Genomic DNA, 16,427 nt, shown 5'->3' with positions numbered 1-16,427 from the left:
TGAATTAAATTATAATAAATATACTAATAGTATATTGAAAAGCAAACAGTATTTTTTCCAGAGATACCCACATAGCAAATGTTAACATAATGGAAATAAAATTTGCCACTAATTCAAACTCTTTTCATATGCCAGTATCTTTTTTGTTTTTAAGGGAGAGAGTGGGTGAGCAAAAGTGTTCTGGGTACAGTTTGTGCATTTGAAAGGCAAATAGAAACTCTGGATGAGGAAGAACATGTTTGTGTGAGCATCTGTGAAAAAAAAAGGAGAAAATTACAAAGCCTTTCGTTAATTCAGCATAAGAAAAATTATTTTGGATTCTGGCCATTTGTCTCACAAATGTCATTTTATTAGCTTATTTAGCTCCATTCTGTCATTTCTCTTTAACATACAGGTCATATAATTTTCTGATCTTTCACTGGGATTATCTAAACTCTGTTGATAATATCTTACTGATTTGGTTTGGTTTGGTTTTCCAGAGCGCAGGTGCAAAGTAGCTCTCCAGGTCCTAGTAGAGTTCATCTGGCTACTTGTTGTTCAGTGTTTTCAAGAATCAAAGAGAAAGCGGGAGGGGAGGAGGGAGGAGGAGAGGAGGGAGGAAAAGTAAAGAGGAGGGGGTAGTTGAGGGGGGAGGAGGAAGAGGGAGAGAGAGGAAGGGAAAGGGAAAGAGAGGGAGAGAGGGAGGCAGGAAGAGTCTTTTTCAGATGGGAGGAGAAAGCAGCTAGAGAGGCCCAAAGCCGCGGAGGCGTGGCCCAGGGGCGGAGACCTGCTGGCATTATAGTCAGCTACCGCCCAGGACTACTTCAGACTGCCTCTTTTCTCCCAGGTTTCGCCGCTACAGGAAGGGGAACAGACCTTTGCGGTAGGCACTCGACTCACCGCCCCCAACACTGCTTTCTTATGATCATGGCAGCCCCCAGCTTACCTGAGGAATGTGGCTACATCAGAACTGTGTTGGGCCAGCAAATCTTAGAGCAGCTGGACAGCTCCAGTCTGGCTCTGCCTTCCGAAGCCAGGCTAAAATTGGTTGGGAGCAGTAGCCACACTGACCAGTCTGTTAAAACTCTCAGAATTCAGCAACAAGTCCAGCAGACGCTAGCCAGGAAAGGCAAGAATTTAGTGGCGAACGGTGAGTGATCCTCGACTTCTTGGGAGCCCCGGGCGGATCCCGAGACCTCTCTTTCCCGAGTCTTTTTCAGAGCTTCCCATAGGCTGCCCCACCCCGATTACTGATGTCCTTCCCGGTTAGGAAAACCTGGGGAAGACTTTTATTCGTGGTTAGACCAATTACATATAGCTCTTTATGTGTTACTTGATTGCACCGGCCTCTCTTTAGCTCCTCAAATCACTGGTAGCTGTTTGAAAGAAAAAAGCATAAATATAATTTTATAGGGTTTCATAATATAGTAATCTTTATATATAGTTTAAGAGGCCCAATATACCCAGTACCGGTTACCGTTCTTGACCAAGTCTTACAATTTTTTAAGCTCGCACTTACTTGTCTTATAAGATCATAAATTGAGATCTGAAATTAATCTAAGAGATCATCTAGTCCAAACCCCTTATTTTACAATTGAAGAAACTGAGTTCCTTTAGATACTGACTTGTTCAAGATCACAAATAGTGACTGAATTACGATCTGAACCCACAGTCCCTCACCCCAAAACCCACACTTTAGCATAATACCTTTCTTTTTTTCTTAAAAATCTGAGTTCCTGACTGATCATAAATTCCCACCTTTATGGCTCTGGCATTTTATGAGGGAATACAAGTCATTCTATTAATCTATCCATTATGGAAGATTCAATTGGAAGTCCACGATTAAAGATAAAAGCACACTACCTTAATAGAAAGGAAAAAAATTTTAGCCTGCTCCCCCAGGTTGTTTCCTTCCTTCCTCTCTAAAGGGGTGTTTTAGGGCAGTTTTAGGGCAGAACAGATTTCTTAAAAGATCAGATTGATGGGACTCAAGGGTTCCCTTAACAGTCTAGAAAATGAAGTGTCGAAGAAAAGGGGGAAAAAGTGAAATGTGACTAGTTGAGATGGTAAAAGACAAATCAAGATGTGAAAACCAAGATAAAAATAACATTAAACAAATATGGATAATTAGAGGGTTGTTAAATTAATTTTTTTTCAGATCAATAAGGTCTTACCTGTGTTTCATAGGCAGCCTCCTAACTAGATTTGGATTAGAAGTCTAAATCTTTGTCTTTGCTATTTATTAAGTAGTTTTGTATAACCTGGAGCAAATCAATAAAGAGAATTGAGATGGCAATTTTCTTATGAATAAAACTAGAAGAGTTGACTATGCCCTCCTAAGGCCCTGCTAGGTCTACATCCTAAATGATCTTAGGAATTTAATTCAATAGCCCTAGTGTTTAACTGGAAATTAGATCCCATTGAGGCTGAGTGTGGTGACTGATTATTTATAAAGTGCAAACTTAAAAACACAAGACTGCTTGAAAACTATTGTTAGCAGAACTTTACTCTTTTGGTCTCTAAACTGTGTATAGATGGAGCTGCACAAAGCAGACCTACAGATGGATTTTTAAAGAGATAAATGAGTACTTTTAGTCACTTACAGAGTAAGAAATACAGTTTGCAAACTGAAAATTCTGTTTCAGGAAATGTAGAGATTTTATACACAAATCATATGTGGGAAGAGAGGGGGATGTTATCAACTATTACTGTTTTCAATTATATTATTAATCAGTAATTAATGTTATCGATTTAAAAAAAAAACCCACGGGGTCAACTAGCCACATTTATTCAGTTTCTGTGAGAAAGATCTAAGGTAAGAACTTTAGTCTGTTTAAATTAGTTAAATTCTATTCCTAATATAAATTGAATATTTACATTACATACAAAATAAAATATTTACATTTGCCCAATTGCAACCAAAAGATAGATATCTCTAACCTAGTTTGACCTTGATAAATGAATACATAAGATAAACAATAATGGTATAATAAAATAGTATGAGCACAATTCTTAGAGTAATTTATTAATTCACTAGGGTTTTTTGCTTTCAATTTTGTTATATTTTTAGATTTTTAGAAATTTTTTTTTTTTAGTATTTGAGTTTTTAGTTGATTTTTTAGTTTCTTAGTTGCATACCCAATTGATTGATCTGTTTTTTCTCTTTTTCATTGATGAAATTGTTTACAGATAAAAATACAAAAGCTTTCATTCTTGATATAAATTCAACTTGGTCATACACTCTAATGTCATTGACATTTTTCTGTGACTTCTTTGATAGCACTTTACTTAATTTTTTTTTACTCATTAAGAATATTCTATAATAGTCACTATTTTGATTCTTCCCAGTTTAAGTATCAAGATAATATTTGTATCATACAAGGTATTTTGTAAGGTGCCTTTTCGTGTTTTTGCAAACATTATGTAATGTTGCAATTAGTTTTTCAGTTTTGGACATGTTAAGGTTAAAATACCTATGGGGAATTTAGTTTTAGATGTTCAATGGGGAGCTGGAGATTAAAGATCAATAGCGAGATTAGTTGGAAATTTATATCTAAGAATCATCTACATAGAGATGCTAATTGAAACCAAAGAAGGCAACAAGAGTTGATAATTGAAAGCAAAGAAGCCAACAAGTAAGATGAAAAGAGAGTCAAAGATAGAGACTGTTTGCAGGGGAGACACCCAGAGTTAGTGGCATGGCTTCCGTGAATATCTGGCAAAGGAAACTGAAAAGGAGGTATCTTACAAACAGGAGAAGAACCAGAAGAGATTAGTGTCTTGAAAAGCTTATCAAGGAGAGGGCATTGACAACATAAAAGGCTGTAGAGAGGTCAAGAACAATGCAGATTGAGAAATAACATTTCTAGGAACACCTAGATGTCAGAGGATAGAGCACCAGCCCTGAAGTCAGGAGGACCTGAGTTCAACTCTGGCCTCAGAAACTTACCACTTTCTAGCTGTATGACCTTGGGCAAGTCACTTAACCCCAATTGCCTCACCACCCCCCAAAAAAGAGAGAGAGAGAGAGAGAGAGAGAGAGAGAGAGAAATAGCATTTTTAAAGACTTTTTATTTTCAAAATACATGCATAGATAATTTTCAGCATTTACTCTTGCATAACTTTGTGTTCCAGATGTTTTCCTTCCCTTTCTCCTAGATAGCAAGTAATTCAACATATGTTAAACATGTGCAATTAGAGAAATAGCATTTCTATTTGAATGATGATGTAGGAAGCTACATTTCAGAGTTAAGAAGAAAGTAAGAGGAAAGGAAGTGAAAATATTGATTATTGATGGACTTGCTAAGGAGTTTAGAAATGATATGATTGAGAGATTCAGAATGATAGCTCTCAAGGACAGTTCAATTAAGCTTTTTTGAGGATGGGGGAGACATGAACATGATTGTATTAGGGAAGCACCTAATGAGCAAGGATAAATTGAATGTTAGTGAGAAATGAAGATGTTGGAAGGGGCAATCTGCTGGAAAAGATGGGATGGAATGGGATCATTTCTACATGTAGAGTTTTGCCTTGACAAAGGAGAAGTGTTAACTTTTCATGTGAGAGGGATAAAGTAATAGATAGTAGTATAAGATATCTGAATGAGTTAAAGAGGAGAGGTCACAGGGAAGTCTTGGAAAATGGCTTCAGATTTTTCACTTGAAATAAGTTTCTCAGATGAGAAGGTAGAAGTAAAATGTTGGGGTTGCTTGAAGAAGGGGAAAAGTGTGAAACTTCAATGTGGTGAGAATTTAGAGTCATCGTTCAAAATTATGGAGCTAGACAGAATTTTAGAGGACATCTATTCCAGTCCTGTCATTTTTATAGATCAGGAAACTAAGGACCAGTGAAGATAAATGATTTGCCCAATATGGCCTAGCTATTAAATGTCAAAATTAGAATATAATCTTAGGTCCTTTGACTGTACATTCAATGCTCATTTTTCTATACCATTCTAAATTTTAATTCCTTCTCTCTCATAGATCTTTTCTTCTTCATCCTAGATCTTCTTCTTGGAGTCTAAAGTATTAAGATTGAATCGTATTTAATAGAGAATTTTCATATTCTGCCAGTATGCAAATTCTTGTTTTCATTAAGAAACATCAATCTAGTTCAGTTGACCCATTTTACAGAGGTTTTTTATGATACTTGGGAGATGTCCACAGAGATGATGTGATTTGTCAAATGTCTTCTTTGCTTGGTAATTGGGATGCAACAAAGTTTTCTGATTCCCAAACCAGTGCTTTTTCTGATATATTGTGCTTCAATTCAATAATTTGAAAATGCCTAATGTCCTCTGCAGGAAAGAAAAATTACAGATAAAATTAAGTCCTGCTTGCATATATCTTATTATCTACTAGGGGGGAAAAAAGACAAAAATAATTATAATACAGGATAAATACATAAGAAAGTAAACCAAAGTGTTTTGTGAGTTTTAAGGGAAGAAAATGTACAATTAGGAGACAAAATTTGAACAAAGCTTTAACGAAAGCACTGGAATTCAGCAATAGAGATGGAAGAGTAAAGGGTCATTCCAAGCATAGGGAGAAGATGATCAAAAAACACAAAAGTAAAAAAGCAAAGGGTAGATAAGTACATTCAGAGTACATTGAAAAGAAGGTTGTTGCCAGATTGTAAAGGGCTTTAAAGATAAAAAATTTGAATTTTATTTAAGAGGCAGTTAGTATAAATTATTCTTCATAACACTAACAAATTAGTCAAATAAACACTAACATCCCTCTGCTTGAAGACACATGCAGATAAGTATCATGGAGCCCAATCTGTTAGTATTTTGAAAGTTAGATTAAAACAGGAGCAAGTAGCAGAGGAAAAACAGATTAGGAGACAATTCTTGAAGTCTGTGGTGGTGACAAGGGCCTATATTATAGTGATTGTAGTAATAGGGAAGAGGGGGTAGAAGTGTGAGGTGCTGTGAAGGTGGAATCTATTTTATGTGGCAACTGATTGAATATAGGAAGAGAGAAGGGTCAAAGGTTTTAACATAGGAAATTGGGCAAGTGCCCCTTTGACAGAAATAGTGAAATAAGGTTTGTTCTCTGATGGGTTATTTGAAGTACTGGTGGTTATCCAGATGAAGTTGCGCTGAAAGCAGTCATAAATGTAAAACTGGACCTCAGTAGAGATCTCTGTGATTAGAATTAGAGTAGGAACTAGAAGTCAGGCAGCCAACTAACAATGGCTCAGAGTCTTCCCAACTCAGAGCAAGTTACTTTATCTCTCTGAACTTTACTAAGAGGTATTATGTGTAATGAAAAAAAGCACTGGATTTGGAGTCTTGATTAAGTGTCTTTAAATTTAGGTTCTCAATTTTGTCATCTGTATGGACTGGATGATTTTTAAGGTCTTTTAGGGGGCCATTAGCAACCTTTGAAAGATCAGTTTCAGTAAAATTCTGGAAATAAAAGGCACATTGCGAAGAAGTGATGAAAGTATGTCAGAGGAATCTTTCTTTAGGAACACTTTCCCCCCCAATAAGTCTATTAGTGAAGGGAAGGAAAAAGATGAGACCACAAATAGAAAAACCAAGACAAGAATTTATTTACATATTTTTAATAATGGGGAAACATGGGTCAGCTACATGGTGCAGTAGATGGAGTACCAGCCCTGAAATCAGGAGAACCTGAGTTTAAATGTGGCCTCAGACACTTAATACTTCCTAGCTGTGTGACCCGAGGCAAGTCACTTAACCCCAATTACCTCAGCATAAAAAAGTATTATAATGGGGAAACGATATAGCATGTTTGCTCTGGTTTTACTCTCTCAGGACCATACTGAGACCCAGGAATTGAACCTGAAGGTTAGAGGTATTTCTCTATACTACTATTGACTTGACCCCACCCTACCCATTATTAGGTCTTATTTGCTAGCAATCCTTCACCACTGATTAACTTTACAAGAGGATATATGCTTTTAAAATACAACAAGAACAAACAAAAGCATTTTTCTCAATACCACCAGGATATACTTTCTTCTACACCTTCTTAGTCTATAAAGGAAAGTCAGCACAATTTAGCTCATTTCCTATACAGCATTTTCCCACCAAATTCATGTTTAGATGTCACATGACTTCTAATTGAGTCTTTTTCCTGGACTGGGATTCCAAAGATCATGTCTACTATTTGAAGATGAATGTTTGATAAACAGGTAAGAAGAAAGCTGTAAAGAGAAATTGAAGATGCATGATAGAAAGAGGGATAACTACTCTAGATACTGGAAATGAGGAGGAAGTGAAAGTTTCTTGAGGACAGGGGCCATATTTTTGTCTTTATTTATCCTGCCTGTGATATATGTTTAGCTAGTAAATGTTTAATAAATCTTTGTTGAATCCAGTTGAACTGAATAAAATCAAGGTGTAGATGGAAGGATTAATCCTAGAAAAGGCTAAAAATACCTCTTCTTCCCAGACAAGATTAAAGGACAGAAATTTTAAGAAGTGAAGGAGTATTTGTCTTTTCAGTGAAAAAATATAACACAGGTTACCTTCTTTAAGACAGGATAGGAAAGAAGGAAAAATTTAGAATAATAAGGAAAATGATAAGGAATTAATAAACATGAAATAAAAAACTTGCCAACAAGCTGTGAAAGTGTGAGGATCTCAGTAACCTCCTCACCTTGCTAAATGAAGATGTTTTAGGGAAACTCAGATTCTCTGAGTCTCCCTATCAAAATAAAAACAACAATAATGGCCAAAAAACTATTTCTTTCCCATCTATGAGGAGTTGGATTATCAACTGCCATTTCCCTAGGAGTCTTTCCTCACTTCCCCCAGTATGAATCAGTCCTTCTCCTCTGGTCCCTTCCCCCAAGATCTGTTCAATTCAGATAAGAATCATATAAAAACCCAGCAGATTTTACGGGTTTTTGTGTCCAGTTCCACCAATTATTGTGTTCCAGTTCTCAGCAGACCTGACCTGTTTCCATCTCTCTGACTGCCCTTCTTTTTAGCATGTCATCTTAATGAAGCTGCCTTACTTTATCTATTGTCTTTATGTGGGGTTTGTGTTTCCATTTGCTGAACCCATACAAAAGCTGTTCCTAACTGGTCATTTTTCTGCCTTTTATCTCCTCCATTAGACTGTGAGTTACTTGAGAAACATGCTAGATTTGGGGGGATTTTTTTTGGTGTTTTCTTCATAAAATGGGTCACAAACTAATTGATTTTTAGTCTATGAAATTCCTTACTAAAGTAAGGAAAAAAGAAAAAAAAATTACCTGCAAATCTTTTCACTAAAATGAGCTTATTTGTTCTATTTGGGAAAGGAAGATAGAATGTGAGTGAGTCAATTGGTAGTGAAAATGATAAACTTTACACCCCGGGATTAACCAGGATTCTTCATTTATTGTGGGGAGAGACTACTCAGAAATATTGTAGGTCAGCACCTCACCAGCGGTTTATAGTTTTAGAGGTTTCTCTAAACTGAACAGTTAAATGACATCATACCTAGGTTAACACTAGGTTAACATCATGCCTTATATATGTCAGAGGTGGGACTTGAACTCAGGTCCTCCTGACTCTGAAATTCTTTCCTTCCAATGTCATGCTGCCTCTTACTTTTAAATATTGTTTTATAGAAATGTCACTGCCAGGAAATTCCATTTTAATATAGAGGTGTTTCTTCTATATTGTCCCATATAAAAGAAACACCTCTATATTAAAATGGAATTTTAACCTATTAAGTCCCATAGGTTACAGTGAAAGCGCAAAGCCTCAAGTAACCAGCATGAAAAGGATGGAAAATTGCAAATAGAATGGCAATTTTCAAATTTTACCTCAAGGGATCTTCATAAAATCGGCTTATTGAGGAAAGAATTATCTGGAATAAAATGTTTCTATCCTAATCATTTAGGTTATTATAAAGATCTTTTTGAAAAGTAAGGTGTTTAAATATTGCAAACCCAGTGCACAGCACATTGAAATCCTTTCCCTAGCATACCCAGAACTACAAATCAGGTTGATCAAGAACAAATGCACAATAACTACTAACAATAAAGTTCCAGTTTTCTGCTTTTCAAAAGGGAAATTAACTTCAGGGGAACTTAAAATTGTCTGAGCTAGATCTATTGATATGCCCCCCCTCAGAATCTAGGTTAGCCAGTTAACTAAAAATCCTTCAAAAATAAAGCAGCATTAAGTCACTACTGAGAATTTTTATTTATTATGTACTGTAATTTATTATTATATTATTGTGATTATTGTAAATAATTATGTAAAATTATTATTGTATCAGGAAATCTGAGTTTGACACTTCACTTTTCTGAAACACAGTTCCCTGATCTATAAAATGAATATAATGATAGTTGCACTGCCTGTCTCATAAAGTTATTGTGGAAGGGAAAAGTGCTTTAAAACACTATGCTAATGGTAGTTATAGTTATTATCTTTTCTCCAAAGAAAGAGTGTTGGTTTGGGAAGAAAGCCTTATCAGTCTGTAATTCTAAGAAGAAAAGCTCAGCAGGATTCCTGTTTAAGTGCTCTGGAAATTTTATTTGAAAGGGTTTAAAATGTTTGGGCAGTCTTGCATTCCTGGCATACCAGTGACTTGTAAGCAACAGATAATCTACTGAAAACAGAAGTTAAGATAAATGTAGGTGATCTGTTAGTAGTTATACAAGTTTTAAAGCTTTTTCCAATGTTTTTCTTAGCTAACTATATATGGGTTTGAAAAGAGCATTAGATAGGTGAATTTAATAGAAAATAACTCAAGAACTGACTTTTTTGAATGTGTACTTCTTTGAGGTTAATAGGTCTAGGTAGAAATTCAGGCAACATCTCACTTCATAGAATCACAGTACTACCAATTTTTAAAGTTGGAAGGGACTTCATTTGGTCCATACCAAAAATGTAAGCTGACAAACGTAGTCTAATCTCTGCTATAAGACCTGTTAATTATTAGCGAAAAACTCACTCTCTACCAAGACAGTCCATTCTACTTATGAATAGTTCCAGTTGTTAGAATGTTAATAAAAACTCCCCAGGGAGTTATTATTTGAAAAAAAAAATCAATTTTAGAGTGTAGAAGAAATCATTTTGCTGTCTTTGTAGAAAATACCCCTCTTCTGCTTAGTACACCTCCCTTTTCTTGCAGGCTGTTTTTAGTACATTAATTTTTTTTCGTTACTTATAAAACACAGTAACAATATCTAGGAGATATTAATTCAAGTTTTGTCTTGATTCAGGGGTTGTCTTGATGTAAAAACCTAGCCTTTCATATGTAAAGACAATTAGTAGATATTATATAGATTGTAAGATTTTTATTGTTAATTCTTTGTGTAAAGCAGTTTGCAGTACTAAGGGTGACTAACAGGGGTGAAAATAGAACATCATGTGGGAAAAGAAGGCTGCTAGATATAATCCTATCCTGGCAAAAAAGACCCGAGGGCAGGAGAGGGCTGGGGGAGTCAGTGTACAATAACTATATTGCCCTACGCACAAACAAGGAGTCTACAGGGAACTTAGAATGCCAGGAGAGTTAAATGTCCTACTTTGTTGTCTAAAATGGGTCACAAACCCATTGATTTGTAGTCTGAGAAATTTAACTCTAAGAAGTGGGGGGGGGGAGGGGGGGGAATGCAATTGTTTGCCTACAAATCTTTTTACTATAATGAACTAACTCATTCTAAATGGAAAAAGAAGATAAAATGTTAATCAACTGGTAATTAAAATGACAAACATTACACTATAGAATTGACCAGAATTTCCTTTTATTGTAGGAAGAGATCATTCAGAAGTAATATAAGTTTGCCGAAATTCCAAAGTCCCCTAACTATAAATTTTGTTTATGCAAGATCACTATCAGATGAGTCTCAGATATATTACAGGAAATAGTTTCACATGGGATAAAACTATTTACTTTATTCTTTTTCTTTCCTTCCTTTCTTTTTGGAGGAGAAGATGAGGTAGGATGGAGAATTCTCTGGGATCTGATTGTATTTTCCCTAACAAAACAAATTACAAATTGTTTGTTTCTTACTTTCCCCTTCCTTTTCAGTGCACTAGTCTAGTAATGTCATACTCAAATAGAAACACATCCCTACGTCATATTGACTGAAACAAACAAAAAAAATTAACATTATGTTTTTCTTGCATTTTTATTTATTTTGTAAACTTTTTTGCATTGCTTTTACTTTGTTTTATTTTTTAAAATAATACCTTTTTATTTTTCAAAATACATGGAAAGATAGTTCTCAACATTAATCCTTGCAAAACCAAAATTTTCTCCTCCTTCCCTGCTACTCCCTCCCCTAGATAGCAAGTAATCCAATATAAGTTAAATGTGTGCAGTTCTTTTAATACATATTTTTACATTTGTCTTTCTTAACGAGAAAAATCAGATCAAAAGGGGAAAAAAAACACATGAAAGAAAAGCAAACAATAACAATAGCAAAAAAGACGAAAATACTATGCTTTTTGATCTGTATTCGGTCTCCCTAGTTCTCTTTCTGGGTGCAATATGGCTCTTTCCATCAGGAGTCTATTGGAATTGCCTTGAATCACCTCATTGATGAAAAGAGCCAAGTCCATCACAGTTGATGATCACATAATCTTGTTGTTGTGTATAATGTTCTTACTCAGTTTCTAGTTCCTTGCTGCTACAAAAATTTTTGCACATGCTGTCACTAGCTTCCAACTCCTTCCCCAAGAGAAATCCTCCTTTGCAGCAAATAAGTATAGTTATGAAAAACAAATCAATACATATGCTATATTTTAAAACTGTGTATCATTTTGCATCTGTAGTATCTTTTTAACAAAAAAGTAAGAATCATAATTCACCACAGTCTCCTGAGGTCAATTTTTTTTTTTTTTTTTTTGCTGAGGCAATTGGGGTTAAGTGACTTGTGCAGGGTCACACAGCTAGGAAAAGTTTAGTGTCTGAGACCAGATTTGAACTCGCGTCCTCCTGAATTCATGGCTGGTGCTCTATCCACCACCTCGCTGCCCCTTTCCTGATGTCATACTTAATCACTATATTGCTCAGTACTGAAATTTTTCAGTGTTGTTTTTTTTTAAACAATATTGTAGTCATTGTACAAATTGTTCTGTATCTACTCATTTCACTGTGCATCAGTTCACACAAATGATCTCAACTCTCCCCAATGTCATTATTTGTCACTAATGTTACATGTATTCTCTAATTGATAGATACCCACTTTGCTTTAAATTCTTTGCCACAATTGTTAATACTGTAAAGTTACCCATGCATATATCCTGTAAATAAAAGGCTATTAAATTAAAAAAAAAATTTTAAAAAATAAATTCTTTGCCACAGTAAAAAATACTGCTATAAATAATGTTGTACTTATAGATTGTTTCCTTCTATCTTTGACCTCTTTGAGATATGTTTAGTTGTGATATTGTGTGGGTCAAAGTGTGTATACAGTTCAGTGATAAAATAGTTCCAAATTGGTTTCCAGAATGCTTAGATCAATTAAGTCAAGTAGAAACATTAAGTACTATTATGTCCAGGGTTACAAAGAAAGGGAAAAATTCACAGATTCACTTAATTATCATAGTTATGGTCCTAACATTATCTCCAACAATGTTATTTTCTCTTTTTGTCATCCCATAGGTATGACATGGGAATTCAGTTTTAATTTGCATTCTCTAATTGTTAAGAATTTGAAACTTTTTTTTCATATCATTTGACTTTTTACCCATAACTCATCTGCTTATCTGTCTACTTCTAAAAGACAAATGTATATGTATTAGTTACTAATATATCTGGGATGTCATTCTAACAGCAATGATTCTCATTTAAAAATTTTTGTAATCAGAATTGTTTATGTTCTATAGTCATGTTTATTCTTTGTTTAGTTAAGAATTTTCCCCTTAGTCTAAGTTTTGAAAGCTATCTGTTTTCCTCCTCATCCAATTTTTAATTATGTGATCTTTGGGAGCTTATTTGAATATATCCACTTCTTTCTATTGAACACTGGCTCTTTTTACTAGATGACTTATGCAATTAACATCTAAAATATTCTCTAATCTACATTACGATGATTTCCTCAGAAAAGAATGTTTTCCATTTGGTTTCATCCCTTAGAAGTAAACATTTACAAGATACATTAATCTAATGAGTGTTAACTTGATATAGCTCTTTGTATCAGTTTCATCTAAGCACTGAATTTCTGGGTTAAAAGGATTAGTGGATATTTAGTTTAACCCATAACTGAAATAGAGTCTATACCATACCTAACAAATGATTCTGGTTTTAGCAGACATAATGAGTATGCGGTAAAGATCCTGACCAGGTAGAACTTTGGGTCAAATTGGATATATGTACAAAAACTTTTTAATATAATCAGAATTAATTTATTTTATATCTCACATTGTCCTCTATCCTTTATTTATTCATAAATTTTTCACCTATCCATAAGAGTGATAAGCAAGATAGTCCATGTTCTTCAATTTTTCTCATGATATCTCTTATTTTCTAGGCTATGTATATATTTTGATCTTATCTCTGTAAATGGTTTAAGATACTGGTCTGTGCCCAATTTCTGCCAGACTGCCTTCCAGTTTTCTTAACAATCTTTACCAAATAATGAATTCTTATTTCAAAAACTTAAATCTTTATCCTTGTAAAATATGATTACTATGTTTGCTGCTATAAATTGTATGTCTACTCTTTTTTATTAATTTTCTTTCTATTTCTTAGCCAGTACTATTCAGTTTTGATCATTATAGATTCATAATATAGTTTAAGATTTGTTACTGCTAAACATCTTTCCTTTACAATTTTTTCCTCATTAGTTCCTTTGATGTTCTCAAATGTTATGAATTTTGTGACAGTTTTCTAAATAAGTGAACTAAGTTATTGGTAATTTAATTGGGATGACATTGAATATATAAATTACTTATAATGTCATCTTTTATGTCTAAATTATTTATCCATTTTGACTGTATTTTGGTATATAGTATAAGATGTTTGTGCATTGTTTCCAAATTGCTTTCTAGTTTTCTTATAATTTTACTCAAATGGTGAGTGCTTACCCTAAAAGTTTGGATCTTTGTATTTATGAAAAACTAAATTACTGTCTAATTTTTGTCTACAAAATCCATACCATTGATCTGTCCCTCTATTTCTTAACCAGTACCATATTGTTTGAATGATTATTGCTTTATAATATAGTTTGAAATCTGCTGCCATTAGCCACTTTCTTTCACATTTTTGTCATTGATTCCCTTAATATTTTTGACCTTTTGTTCTTCCCACATGAAAATTGTTGTCATTATTTTTTCTAGCTCTACAAAATAAGCCTTTGATAGTTTAATTGGTATGGCATCAAATAAGAGAATTGGCTTAGGTAGAGTTGTCATTTTGATTATATTGGCTCAACTTTTCCTTGAGCAATATTTTTCTGTTTAGACCTGCTTTTATTTGTGAACATTATTTGTGTTGTTGCTCTAATTAATAAAGGGAAGAGGTTCATCATAAAACATATTTTGAGGTACAGCCAAGATGTGAATTTATTTCTTTTGTTTCACTATACCTTTTTTTTTTTTTAATGTAAGTATACTTCTGGTGGGGTGACTTGCTAGATAGTGAAAGGGATGAAAAAAAAACAAAGAAAGGAAAGAAAGAAGCAACTATGGAACACTAAAAAGGCATAAAATAAGAAATTCATAAAGGGACACAGAAAAGAAAGTATGATTTCGTTACTGTAGTGTTAAGACTAATATGAAATTTGAAAATAAAAATAAAAGTTTAATAGAAATTCACAACTTTGCATAAAATCTTTCCTTTTTAGTATATTGCAGTTTTCATATTTGTTAAAATTTCTCAACTTCCTAATTTTAAAAAAAAGTTATAGAAATCAAAGGAGTTACTGCCTGCATGTTAATTTCTTTTATATTTAAGTCTTTGTTTTTTTCAACTTCTTTCTCCTACTTCCTCTTCTGATCCACTAAAAGAAAGAAAAACATAAATCTTATTACAGACATGGATAGTCAAGTAAAATAAATTCCCCCATTAACCATGATTGAAAAAAAAGTTTTTCACTTTACACCTTGAATATATCATGTCTGTCAGAAGGTGAGTAGCATGTTTCTTCATGAGTATTCTGGAATTGTGGTTGATTCTACGTATAGTTAGAGTTGTTTTTCTTTACAGGAGTACTGTCATTTTATAAGCTGTTCAGCTAACTTCATTATATATCAGATCATGTAAGTGTTCTTAGGTTTCTCTGAAACCATTCTCATTGTCATATCTTATAGCACAAAAATATCCTATCATATTCATATACCGTAACTAATTCAGCCATTACATTCTGTTTGGTAATTACTTTTCTACTAGAACAAAAAGTTTTTGCATTTGGGTTCCTTTTTGCCTTTTTTGCTCTTTTTAGGATATAGAATTAATATTGGTATCACTATATTGAAAGTTTGCATAATTTAATAATTTTGGGGGTAATAGTTCCAAAGTGCTTTTCAAAGAGACTTGAGCAAGAACATATGTTTTCTCACAGACCTCCAGTCTTGCTCATTTTTTTCAGTATTGTCCATCTGATCAATATGAAGTTGAAGATTAGAGTTGTTTTAATTAAATTTTTGAATTTTTTTTTTCATCATTTGGAGCACTTTTTGGTATGTCCATTGATGAGATTTCTTCCTCTGAAAAGTACTTGTTCATATTTTTTTTTATTCTTCTAATTTTTTAAATGTCTCTTATTCTTGTATATGGAAATCAATTCTCAATATAGCTTAAAAATGAGAATTTTATCAGAGAAATTTCTGCAATTTGGGGCTGGATCTTCCTGAAAAGAAGCAGGGAGTGAATCAAGTGTAGTCTTGCCTTTTGTTGCAAAACTGAGGGTCAGGTGGGGTGGTGGAGCCCTTCAGTTCCTGATTCATGAGGAAGGTAGTGCTAAATTAGAAAGAGTTAGTTATTAGATCATTAGTTATCTTCTTTAGGGTACTTGGTGTTTTATGCCATGAAGACAATTAAAATTGCTTTATCTTTGACACATTTCTGTTTTGTAGAAGTTTGAGAGGTCATGAGGGTTAGAAAATGTTTTGTTAATCATGTGATCCAGAAGTCCTTTTTCAAAGTTTTTTTTTTTTTTTTTTTAAATCAAATGATGAGTTCTTGCCCCATTAACTGGAATTTCAGGGTTTATCAAACAATTGACTGTTTTTAGACCATGAAAATTAAGGTAGCTAACTGGCACAGTGGATGGAATACTGGTTCTGGAGACAGAAAGACCTGAATTCAAATTTGACCTCAGACTACCTGTGTTAATTACCCTGGATAAATCACTTAATCTCTCTTTGTCTTAATCCACTGGAGAAGGAAATGTCAAGTCACTCTAGGATCTTTGTCAAGAAAACCCCAAATGGTATCACAGAGAGTTGGACATCATTGGCATGATTGAACAACAATTTTTTTTAAAGATTTAATTGCTTCTGTATTTTGTGTACCTAATTTGTT

General features: G+C 33.9%; 1 protein-coding gene across 1 annotated transcript in view; it reads left to right on the top strand.

Annotated features, from left to right (window-relative positions):
* Positions 1 to 782: 782 nt before the first annotated feature.
* The window catches only part of PKP2 (plakophilin 2), a 138,014-nt gene continuing 122,369 nt past the window's right edge, over positions 783 to 16,427 (top strand). Inside the window, exon 1 of the mRNA XM_031938154.1 lies at positions 783 to 1,129. Coding sequence (XP_031794014.1) covers positions 901 to 1,129 — 229 coding nt within the window. The 5' untranslated portion in view covers positions 783 to 900. The remainder of the gene's footprint in view (positions 1,130 to 16,427) is intronic.

This window comes from Sarcophilus harrisii, chromosome 5 (genome assembly GCF_902635505.1).
Source record: "Sarcophilus harrisii chromosome 5, mSarHar1.11, whole genome shotgun sequence".
NCBI classification, from domain to species: domain Eukaryota; kingdom Metazoa; phylum Chordata; class Mammalia; order Dasyuromorphia; family Dasyuridae; genus Sarcophilus; species Sarcophilus harrisii.
This window is presented reverse-complemented; position numbering and strand designations above follow the sequence as displayed.